A 13,198-nucleotide genomic window follows, 5' to 3' on the forward strand; every position below is an offset into this window, starting at 1 on the left:
TTAATTGAAAGAGTTTTCCAGTACCTAAACTAGCTCTATCTCTTTCTGTTACTTATCGTAAGTAAAAGACGACACTAATTTTAAAACGGTCAAACTTAAAATAATTATGTTTTATTCGCCAGAATCTATACCAGTTTTAAAAGTATCTCTATCTCCGTCTGTCACTCGTCGTATGTAAAGGACGGCAATATTATTAGTGCTGGCAAACTGAAATAAAATTAACTTTTGTCCACCAGAGTTGGCACAAATCTAAAAGTAAAATAATATAATATTACATAATATAATGAGCATCCACCTTCCTACTTAAAAAAAATTTAAACATTTCATTGGTGACAAAAAGTGTAAAATATTTTATTTATATTGAAATACAAGTATTAATACAGTATTCTTAACCTTTGGTTTAAACTCTTTAGAATAGTTGCAATAGGTACAAATAAACCGTATTTAAATAACAACTTTTAGGCATATCCCCACAGCAATTTTGCCAATGTATAAAGCATTAAAAATGTACTAGGTATTTTTTGCAGTAAATGTGTACTTACCCACAATACATTTTCAATTTTACAAAAAAGATACTTAATACGTTAAAGGATTTTTGTTTTTATCACAAAAAGAAAATGAAATCGAAAAATCTGACTCGAACGGGACTTGAATTGAAACCTTAAAAACGGAAATTGAGTGATAGAGTGAGAAACAGTGTGATAAGAGAGAGATGTGGTTTCAAAGACGATAATTATAGTGACCAAGATTGAGAAGAGTTGAGATGGTTTGGACTCGCAGAGCGGATGGAAGATAATAGGATTACGAAAGTAGTATATAAAGCGAAGGTTGAAGGTTTATTTCTCTTTATTTTGGTGCAATAAAGTATATTTGTATTGTATTTTGTATTTTGTTTGTGGTAGAGCTGGCAGAGGAAGACCTAGAAGGACGCACATTGACCAAATTGGAGGTGTCCTTAGAAAAGGTTCAACACAATCTACTCTGAAACGACGTGCGTGTATGAAACGATTGATGAATGTTGAGGAAGCAAGAGAAATGTGTCAGGATCGATGCAAATGGTTACCGCTGTGGGAAATAGGCGTGCGATTAGGTACAATATTACAACCGACAATAATATCCATCATATTCAATGAACAATCCTATTCCCTTAGCATTAGTAAGCAAATGACGTATCGAAGTTAGACTTGTGATTATTGTAGTTTATTTTATTCTTGTAATATTTGATTTTAGCAAAATGTCTGCGGTAGTGTAGCAGATTTTGTCTTGGGCTCTCAATAAGACTTAAAATTCACTTTAATATTAAACACATTTACCTAAATATACCTAGTACATAAATAACACCTTTCTCATACGCTCAGGGGACCAACGTTTGCATAAACTAATTTAAATCTGTTTCAAGCCCCGATCATCGACCGGGCGTAGGTTTGTCCAGGGTCATAGTAGTCCGGGTCATCAAAGACTTCATTGAAGGAGTCGTAGTCCAACCCTGTCACGACCATGGGTAGCAGGAAGAGCAGGAACAACAGCATCCAGCTCTGGAAGGACTTCGCTGGACTGCCGTTGAGGGTGACTGGAAGAAAAGATAAAAAAAATACGTGAGGGTTTATATTTAGATGATGCACTGGTAATCATAACATGACATAAGTTCACGGCTGTATCCCAATGAGGTACTTTCCAGCTACGTTCCTCAAATACAACATAGATGGCGCTGTACTTATTTTTCTTCGTTTAACCTTCTTATTTCATGGACAACAGACATTTTTGGGTATAAATTATTCAATTCAAATTCATTTTTTCATCAACATAGGTAAAAAAGGGTTGTTACAATATAATATATGTCGCACTATATCGCACCTTTCGGTATACGAATTTAAAACATAACAGATTATTAAATTACAAATAAAATTATTAAATAAATTACAATAGCATTCAATATAATAAAAATAAAAAATAACAAAATATATTGGAATAAAATGTCTTTTCAATTCAAACATTAGAAAGTTATATTATGCCAATAGGTAACATTAAGGTAAAAAAATAATACCCCTGATGACCCTTTTATTTCACCCAGGCACAATTACATCTTCCACCCATTATTATTGTGATCAAAATAAAGAGAAGCAATATAAGTTGTAGCGTAGTTCGATACAGAATGTGATCAAAAAATCAAGCAACAATTATTTTTATATTATATTATTATACTTTTTGGAATAATTATGTACAGTCACGGGTACTAATATGTATACACTTTGGTACCATGTCACATTAACTTTTTGACAAAATAAACCGTAAGTCTAATTAAATGTCAAATGTGACAGTGCGACAGGGTTTTAAAGTGGGTACATGATATTACTCATGAGTCATGACTGAGAAAATAGGTGATTATCATGTTAAAGCTGTATAACGCCATCTATATTGTTTTTGGTGAACGTATTCTGGAAAATTCCTTATTGGGGTCAGAGGTACATCCATCTCAAGATGAACTAATTACCCACCCAACCAACGTGATAGGAGGTGAGCCGATTCGCCGTTAATGTCAAGTAGCTAATGCCATAATAATATGCGACAATCTACAATAAGTCACGTCAAAAAAGAAAAAGAAAGATAAATGTAAACTGTTAGGTATTGGTAATTAATTTATTGTGTTGTGTTGTGTGTGTGTGTGTGTTCTATTCAAAAAAAGAAAAACTCACGTTATAAAAAAATCTTTTAACACTTTAATTATAGGTAAGTACACATTTGTCTTCTACAAGGCAGTTTGTCATTGTTGGTACTCACTCCGATAGAAATTGCATGTGTAAGTGAAGTCTACTGAAGACATTGTACTAAGGAACTTTATAATAATAATATTTTAACATTTGAGCAGATTTTGCACCACTTACAATCAGTGATGTACTTTTCCCAAAAAGTGCAGTAAAAACGCGCAAAAGTTATGTAAAAAGAACTTTATTAAAATTATAACCTAAGTAGTCTTTTAGAACTTCTAATTCAAATTTCTTTATTAAAATCAAAACCAATTTGCACAATAAATGTAGGAAAGTGAGAATACTATGGAAGGAAAATGAATGGGAATTTGATTGTTTATGGTATGAAAGGAGGATGGTTAATGAATGGGACGTAAGGCAGCTTTAAAAAGTAAGAAAGGGGAGTCTTTGGTGCGATGTCGGTCGGGTTAGAGGATTTTGTTATAGGTTCCTACCACAGACATTTAATACTTTAAGAGGAGCAGACTAAATATAAAATATCGCACGACATTGATAATGTGTAGCAATTATTGCATCCTGCTCACGATACAAACGAAGCCGAAACATAATTATATCCTTTTCATCCCTATTATTTCAATACACACTACATAATGTTTAGTCTGCTTCTTATCTTCTATCGTGTAGGTTGTGAGGCGGAGTACCAAGCTCATCAATCCTGGTGTCAAGGTCACTATTGAGCTGCCAAGGATCCCTGACATGGCCCATGTAACGACTACTTAATTACATCAGAAAGTAGTAACCTTTCGGACAATCGGATCAGCCTATAATGTCCTAACCAAACTAGGAACCACAAAGTAATTTTTGTGATATGTCCCCACCGGGAATCGAACCCGGAACCTCCGGATCGTGAGCCCAACGCTTAACCACTGGACCACGGAAGTCGATAGTCTACTCGTGTCGTTTAGTCTGCTTGTCCTATAGTATTAAATGTCTGTGGTTCGTACAAAGCTAAGATTCTTACTCAACTGACTAGATGTCGCTACTATACAAGTTATGTGTAACGCTTAGTAAGGTAGCTTAAGCATTCATTTTATTGTTTCTTATAAACAACTATTTTTATAGATAGGAGTGTAAATCAATATTATAAGGCTTACATTTTACTTTATTCCCCTAACGGTAAGCTTGAGAAACATTATTTTGCAAAATCGTTCTTAAGACGGATACTAGATGTCACTACACACTTCTATTTGTAAACTGAAAAAACTTTCGCTTATTCGCTTAGTGAGTAAATAAATAAGCATTTGAGCAGATTTTGCATCACTTACAATCAGTGACGTACGGTCACGAGCATTAATAAATGTATACACTTTGGTACCATGTCACATTAACTTTTTAACTTTTTTGACAAATTGAACTGTAAGTCTCACTAAATGTCAAATATGTTAGTGCGACAGAGTCCTAAAGTGGGTACATTATATTGCTCTTGACTGTACCTTTCCCAAAAAGTACAGTAAAAACGCGCAAAAGTTATGTAAAAAGAGCTTTATTAAAATTATAACCTAGTCTTTTAAAACTTCTAATATCAAGAAGCAATTTTAAAATAAATAAATTCTTTACTGGCCCCGATTCCTGCAGACACCTCCTAATTTTACTTTAAGTTATACCTATCATTTTCTTATCCACCGTAAAGGAAAGGGACGGATGATTGACAGCTCTTAATTTTAGGAAGAATGAGTAAATGAATGAATAACCCGGGCGAATCAAAACGGTATCACGTTAGTATACAAACCGTTTGACGTGTGCTGTCAACTTAATTCTGTCGGGTTATTGGCCAATGTAAAATTTTTAGACAGTTGTTTTAAATTTGTGTTTAAGATTGACGTATGTTCCATAAATTTTATGCTTGTAGAATGTAGATTACCCGTCTCTTTCCTTTTCGGCGGATAAGAAAATGACAGATATAATTTAAAATTAGATGGTATTTACAGGAACTAGCACCATTGAATCAAAACCAATTTGCACAATAAATTTATACGATACTGTGCTATTTGCTGCACTAGTCCGGGCTAACTAATCCGGGCGCAAAGGTGCCCATTACGCTAAACGAATTCCCTCGCTGTTATAGCAATGGACAATCTTTGCGCCAACAACAATCTGGCACGGGGGTCATCTCCACTCTCCAGTCTTTTAGTGGAGTCAATAAAGCCGGAGATTCCTAACTTCTAATTTGCCAGGGACAGGTCCGATTTCTTTCTTTTCTCTTTTCTTTTGTCTTTTTTTCTTTTTTAGGTGTAGCTTTTATTATGTGAAACCAAATAAGGCATGTCGTTCTGTCAAAATGCGAACAAAATCACGTGGTACGCATGTTCGGGGAAAAATCAACCTTATTATTTTTGAGAAAAATACTTACTTATTTAAGTAAGTAGTAGGCAGAGACTTATTATCAGACAATCAGGGGATTTCTGTTTTAGTAACCAAACTAGGGACAGCCTCTCAAATTTTGTTTGTCAAGTTTCCATCGGTAGTCGAACCCAAGATCTGTGGATCGTGCCTCTAACGATGTAATTCCTGACTCACACAGGTTTTTTTCGACGTGACTTATTGGTTTATTGTAAATGCTTGGCCGGGAATCGCCTAGTGGTTTTTGGTTGAGGTTATAGGAATATAATATCTCAACTCACTCCTCTCAGGCCGAGGATCCGTCTCTGGTGTGAAAAAGTCCAGGCCAGCAGACCTCTTGTACACCTCGTACACCGTCGCGACGCAAGCGACCCTCAGTCTTCCTCCGGGGAACAACTCTGACGTCACCTTGACGTCAGCGTTCACGCTGGTCCATAGAAGACCGCTCTCCGAGGGGTGGAGACTCGTCTCTGTGGACCGCACCTGGAATTTGAGAAATGGATCTGATTTATTTGAGTGTTTATCGAATTAAAGTTTGTTTCATCCTAAGATTGCCTGGAACAAACTGCTACTTAGCAATTTTATTTTATTTTATTGGGGACGAAAAAAAACAGCAGTACAAAACTTATTACTATAAGGCCTTAACACTAGTGTAGGTATGTACTGCTAACAACGTCCACATATTACATACAAACAGTAGGTAAGTTGCCACAGAGTGCCACAAAGTTAAAAGTTAGCAATGAGGCCGCATAATGTACTTCGTCCAACCTACTTGTATACTGTTCTTTTCTTATATGAATGTGCAATAAAGAATTTTGTATTGTATTGTAATCTTCAATTATAAACACAGTTTGATACCAAGATACGCTTCATTCCCGATTGATAACAACGTAACATCTCGTTCGTGCGCCGCCTTATCGCGTAAGTGCAAGCGAGAGAGATAATCCGCTCATAGTACCTTGAGGGGGGAGGTATCTAGCTCGGCACCAATACAAATTGGCGCGGGGCGGAGAATGTCCGTTCTATAGGTACGTACAATTACTCTTTGGTGAGAAGTTTTTTGGACCTTTCCGACTCGTCCATAAAGATTACAATTTAGGCTTTTAAGACTAATGAATTCTAATTAAATGAAGCTTTTCTTAAGTACTTCAGAATTCTGTTAAATATAACGAAAAACGTGTTTGGACATTAAATATTGTGGATAGAAAGAAAGAAAGAAAGAAAGAAACGTTTATTATAAAGATAAAGTATAGGTAATTAATAATGTGGAACGGATTAAGGATAATAGGATTACGACAACGGAGTGTAAGTCGGCAATTATAGTTACGGCTGGCAGACGAAGACCCAGAAAGACGTATAGTATTATATTGATCAAATCGGGCATGTCCTTCAAATAGGTTTCTAGCGGTCTATTCTGAAACGGCGCGCGTATACAGGGTGTTACTGATATCGTAACGAAAATTTTGAGAGATGATACAGACCACGTTTCTAAGTTCATATCAAGTGTAATCGCAAAAGTATGGAACTGAAAATAATTTAAAAAAAAAACAAAAAATCATGAATTTTCCGACGGAAAATTCCACTTGGTAATTAACTCAGAATCATGGTCTGAATCATCCCCCTCACTATTCGTTACGATGTCACTAACACCCGTTATAATACGACTAGTCAAAGTGCAGAAACAAAGGAAATATAATGAATTTCATAGTCTATGAATGTAGTGTTAAGTCAGTTGAATCTCGACTGATACCTCACTAGTAAAATAATGCTAACGAATGTTACAACACTGGCTTTTGTGCTTTTAAAGACCTAATTCGTACCGCATCAGAATCAAAATGTGAATGCAATTAATTAGTTCAGTGAATTTGTAAGTCAAATGTAAAGCCAATTTATTTATACTGTGAACTTTCATTATTCAAAACTATTTGTTTGTGATTTGTGGTAGTAAAAAAATAAATATTGACTGATGTTTATAAAAGCTTCTTTCGTTAGTAGTACTACCTACCTAAGTAAGTAATGACGGTTAAATTAGGCATTGTGATTGGCAGCCCTAAGACGTAACACACACAGTTGCGCGTGTAAGATAAGGTTGACGTATAGTGTCTGTGTAGAAAGAGGTTAGTATGAAGTGTTCGGGGTGTGCTAATAGTTGTCTCGACCATTACATAGACCGCGACACGGTCAACCACCTATCATTTCGTTGGTCTAACAGAAAGCTTAGGTAGTGCGTGGGGTACTCAGTGCATCTTGCGATGGATATATCTCTGATTACTTTAATGACGGATTCCTAGGCAACTTCCACAATCGGCCACGTACAAAATCGCGGGCAACAACTATCTAGTATTTGTTTAACATAAACGTGTGAATAAAATGTCGAATATTCCTCTGGAATGTAACTTTCGCAGAATTCATAATAAATTGATCAAGTTCATGGAAAGTTTAACAGAACTGCTTGTTAAAACGGTTAAATTATTCAGGGTGTGTACTTAAACGTTAGCAAGTATACATTTCTGTTCTCCGGGTACCTATGGGTTTATTTAATTCGCTAATGGCCCCGATACTGCAGACACTTCCTAATTTTACTTAAAGTTGTACCTGTCATTTACTTATTCGCCGAAAAGGAAAGAGGCGGATGATCGACAGTCGTAAATTTTAGGAATATTGAGTAAATGAATGAATAAAAAGGTATCTCGCTAGTATGTAAACCGTTTGTCGTGTGCTGTCAACTTAATTCTGTCGGATTATTGGTCGATGTAAAATTTTTAGACGGTTGTTTTGGATTTCTGCATAAAATTGACGTGTGTTTCATAAATTTTGCCTGTCGATTACCCGTCCCTTTCTTTTTCAACGGATAAGAAAATGACAGGTATAACTTAAAATAAACTTAGATTGCGTCTGCAGGATTTGGCACCATTGCATGATTATTTGTCAAAGATGACCCCGATTACTGCAGACACCAGCTCCTAGTTTTATTTTAAATTACTTTTTAAATTCTTATCCGCCCAAAAGGAAAGGGACGGATGATTGACGATAGCACTGTTATTTTTAATATGAATGAGCGAATGAAAATTTTGGGTTCTTAAATTTCTGCTTAAAATTGACGTGTGTTCCATAAATTATAAGCCTGTCGATTACCCGTCTCTTTCCTGTTCGGCGGATAAGAAAATGACAGGTACAATCAAAGAGCAAAAGTACAGTCACTGAGCTCAGCGAATTATTTGTAAACAGTGGTGAAATTATGAACCATTACTTGTCATAATTATAAAAATGTATGTTTTTGTAGGTGTTCTTGGTTTTTTACAGAACGGACATGTAACCAGGAGCTCTTAGGTGCAACCAGTTAATTTATTACTTTGCAAGAAACTTTGCAATCGTACATACCGGTTCCTCGTTGATGTATATGGTAAGGTTGGCGGTGGGTCTTGCGGGAGACGAGGTGCAGTTTGCTCGGAGGATCTCCCCTGGTGAATATCGATCCTTATCTGCTTTCAACACCGGATCCTTGGCCGGTAACGCTGGAAAGTTATAAGAGAAACGGTTTGAGTCATCTTTTAAATGCTTAAAAGATATCGTCCACGAAGGGTTATGACCTCCTAACTGACATTTTTCGTTGTTTTTATTATCCTTATTTGTTGGATTTATTGCGTTTGATTCAGTAAACAAAAGATTTCCTTATATTCATTAATATTGCAAATCGAAGGTCGGATAGCATAATGCAAATAAATAAATGAATGAATGAATAATAAATTATCTGTTTGCAGGAGTATCAGCAAAAGAGAGTGGGATTGAACCGGCGACAGCGGTTCTCATACAAAATGCGCGATAGGGTATTTCCAAACTCATTCTTCTATTCCGTGATTTTCACAATACTGTATGTGATAATATCGCCTAAGAGAGAGCGACTTAGCTTTTACCTAGATAATGAGTGAAGTTACTGTCTAGAACTTAGAGGGGTTCTGTTTTCTTAACAAGTTAAAGGAAAACTTACCTAAGGCAAGGCAAGATAGTAATAATATTTAAATTATAAAGTAGATCCAAACCCACATACTGATCCATGTTTGCTTTATTGTTTAAAATCAAGTACATAATAATATTATAAAAGGCAGAACTTCGCTTGTTTTCTTAGAGTTATTAGATACAAAAACAGCGTTCATAAAATATGCTCCTACTGAGCATAAGTTAATGCAAACTTAGATATAAAAATAAAAACTTAGAAAGTACTTTTATGAGGAAGGAAGAAAGGTTCTATTAGGATTGGGAATCAAAAGGTTGAACAAGCTAATGAATTTGTATATTTGGATAGATACTAAGTTTAATAAGGATGGTAAATGTGATGAAGATAGTATAGAAAGGAGAGTAACATTGTGTAATTCAGAAAATGGGGCACTGCATGTAGTTGTTAGTAGCCAATGTATCTCACAAGATTCTTCTTCTATCGTGTGGGTTGTCAGGTGGAGTACCAACCTCATCAACCCTGGTGTCAGGGTTAATATTGAGCCGCCAAAGGCTCATGTAACGACTACTTACTTACATCAGTAAGTAGTAACCGGGACCAACGGGTTAACGTGCCTTCCGAGGCACGGATCATCTTACTTACGGACAATCAGGTGATTAGCCTGTAATGTCCTAACCAAATTAGGGACCACAGAGTAATTTTCGTGATATGTCCCCACTGGGAATCGAACCCGGGACCTCCGGATCGTGAGCCCAACGCTCAACTACTAGACCACGGAGGCCGTTGATGCAACAATACAAGATGCTAGGATGGCTGTTCACAATGCAATAGTTGTACGGTAGTGAATGTTGGGTATGGCAGAAGAAGATAAAAGTAGGATGAATGCCGTAGAAATTAGGTCTTTGCGTATCATCTGCGGCGTTGCATTGAGTGATAGAGTGAAAAACAGTGTGATAACAGAGAGATGTGGTTTAAAAGACGATATAATGACCAAGATTGAAAACAGAACGTTAAGTTGGTTTGGACACGTAGAGCAGATGAAAGATAATAGGACTACGAAAGCAGTATATAAAGCGAAGGTTGGTGGTGGGGCTGGCAGAGGAAGATCTAGAAGACGTACATTGATCAAATTGAAGATGTCCTTAAAATTAGTACAATCTACTCTGAATCGGTGTGAGTGTATGAAACGATTGATGAATGTGGAGGAAGCAAGACAAGTGTGTCGGGATCGAAGCAAATGGAATTCCATAGTCTCTGCTTACCCTGGTAGGAAATAGGCGTGAGCATATTATATGTTATATAAGGGCCGTAGGACACCGTAGTAGTAAAACGAAGGTCAGGCCACCAACAAAATAATATATATGTACTTATATACATGGTGTTAGTGACATCGTAACGAATACTCAGGGGGATGATTCAGGCCATGATTCTGAGTTACTATCAAGTAGAATTTTTCGTCGCAAAATTCATGATTTTTTTTAGTTTTTTAAAATTATTTTCAATTCTATACTTTTGCGATGAAAACTTCCACTTGATATTAACTCAGAATAATCAGCTGAATCATCCCCCTCAGTATTCGTTACGATGTCACTTACACCCCACACAAGTACATACGGTAGCCATACAAGTAGGTATGGGTGTTAGTGACACCGTAACGAATACTGAGGGGGATGGTTCAGACCATGATTCTGAGTTGATATCAAGTGGAATTTTCAGTCTGAATATTCCTTAAAATTTTTGTGTTTTTTTTAATTATTTTCAATTTCTTACTTTTGCGACGGAAAATTCCACTTGATATCATCTCAGAATCATGGCCTCAATCATCCCTCAAAGTTTTCGTTACGATGTCACTAACACCCTGTATACGTTACATCTCTTGTAGAGACAATTTTTGCAGGGTATTCAAATCAAATCAAATACAGGTGGTAACAATAATTATTTAAGTAGGTACAGCATATTCGGCAATAACACAATCATGCAATTTTTTTAGTGTACTAACAAGTCAAAAAAAAAAGGAATTTGTTAAATTAAAATAGTCAAAACACAATGCCAAGAACAATAAATAATAAATAATAAAGTACCTACAGTTACCTACATGTCAAAAATTTTATATGTTTATATCATGTTCACGTAAAAAGTTATCAAAAATCATAAAACCTTTAATTTTGTAATAATTTGTAGCTAAAATCCATTTATATAATTCTCTCTGGAATTGATTCTAATAATTGGTTGAATAACCGCACGCATATACATTTAAATTTAAAAAGGCCACATTGAAATAATTTGTCCAAACAAGCAATGTTCTAATTTGACATTCATTTTTCATTAGCTGCCCCCGTAACAGTAGCTGCAAAAATTAAAACTCCAATTATATTAATTTACAAAGTCTTTCTGACGTTTCGCCTCCTGACTTCGGGGAAAACCGAACGTACAAACAATTTTTTTGCATTTGACAAATTGAATCACAGAAAATATTATGTAAATCCAGTACGAGATATCGCCTGGAAAGCAATTCACATTATTGGCAAATTGGATTACGAGATATTGCGGAAAATATAAGCTAGTGAGACCTTCATAAATTTCATTCTTTTCAAATATTCACCCCTGCTTGCATGATTGCGCGTTTGCAACGAATTGTTTTGGCATTCAGAATAATTGTGATGAGGAAAATCAAAGAATCCACTCGAGAATAATTATACTTGAAGGTTTTCCGCCGACCGCTATCAAAGTATGGGCTAAAATTAGAAAAATCAAAGAACACCCTGGAATCGATAGTAAAGATGATCGAAGAGATTCGGTAGACAGTGCAGTGAAGAACTGAAATTATGTTTTAAGATGATACGATAAAATTTTACGATATCCCTCATTCCTGACATAATTATATGTATATAGTATCACGCCTGACTCTAAGAGGTAGGCAAATATGTCGTAGCCAGATCTTAAAATTGATCATTTCATGAAATGGTCATATTTCATCAAATAGAATATCATTCGTTGGCCACACCATGATGCATGTAGCCACGACATGTATACCTAAATTCTTGTCAGTTATATTTAAGTCTCATGTAATTGCAGGACAGCCTATTGCCATTAACTGGGATCAAATCTCAGAAACCACATGATATCAATTATCTATAGTATGATCCAAACATAGAAAAATGATTAATATCGAAAAGTACGAGTACCCTGGGTTCTATAGAATTAGACGACAGCAAGGAAAGGTCGTTGGATGATATGATAAGTTTTATTATATCCCGGATCATAATATAAAACAAACAATTCCAAACAACAAATATCAAATAACCCTTTTGAAGAAACTTATTGAAATTCAGAGTTCGTAGTGTAAAAACAAGCAGGACATAATTGAGGGTCGCTCTATAAAAGTTCCATGGAAGGTAATTTAATACCCACTGCCCGCGCCAATCATCTCACATTCAGTAATCTTAGAAATCAATCCGTTTTACAATCCCTCGTAAATATCTCCATCGCTGACATAAAAAAGGACTTCCTTGTAAGACTGATTGATGAATTTAAAGGGAGACTTTATGATGATTCAGGAAAAAGGAAACTTCGGGGGTAATATTTGTCTACATAATGTAGATATTCGTTAATGTTTAGCGAGAAAAATTTTCGTAGGCAGTCTAAAGGATAGCACAAAAGGCTTTACTCGACGTACTAAGGCTCAGGCTTCAAGGTATTTATTTTTGGGCCACTCACATCGTACTGAAAAATTTCCATTTACATCACGTATGTACGCCTAGCCTTTCAAATTTTCGAGTCTTACAATTTTCTCACTTTATCAGCTTCAGCGTATCTTTTAGGTACGCCAATGATCATGACTACTAAGTAGGTACCTTTTTTATTACTTATTTATAACACTTCATAGAGAACCGAACAGCCTCCGTGGTCTAACAGCCTCCGTGGTCTAGTGGTTAGAGCGTTAGGCTCACGATCTGGAGGTCCGGGTTCGATTCCCGATGGGGACATGGTCGAAATCACTTTGTGAGACTGTCCTTTGTTTGGTAAGGACTTTTCAGGCTTGAATCACCTGATTGTCCGAAAAAGTAAGATGATTCCGTGCTTCGGAGGGCACGTTAAGCCGTTGGTCCCGGCTATTAGCCGCAAAAACACCTCCACC

General features: G+C 36.0%; 1 protein-coding gene across 2 annotated transcripts in view; it reads right to left on the reverse strand.

The window, feature by feature from the left end:
• Positions 1-1,062: 1,062 nt before the first annotated feature.
• The window catches only part of LOC126370271 (uncharacterized), a 156,980-nt gene continuing 144,844 nt past the window's right edge, over positions 1,063-13,198 (reverse strand). For both annotated transcript variants that reach the window (XM_050015096.1, XM_050015095.1), the window contains exons 4-6: positions 8,487-8,620; positions 5,387-5,588; positions 1,063-1,570 (exon numbers count right to left, since the gene is read on the reverse strand). In XM_050015096.1, coding sequence (XP_049871053.1) covers positions 1,395-1,570; positions 5,387-5,588; positions 8,487-8,620 — 512 coding nt within the window. In that variant the 3' untranslated portion in view covers positions 1,063-1,394. The remainder of the gene's footprint in view (positions 1,571-5,386; positions 5,589-8,486; positions 8,621-13,198) is intronic.

The sequence above is a fragment of the Pectinophora gossypiella genome, chromosome 10 (assembly GCF_024362695.1).
Source record: "Pectinophora gossypiella chromosome 10, ilPecGoss1.1, whole genome shotgun sequence".
Lineage (NCBI taxonomy): Eukaryota > Metazoa > Arthropoda > Insecta > Lepidoptera > Gelechiidae > Pectinophora > Pectinophora gossypiella.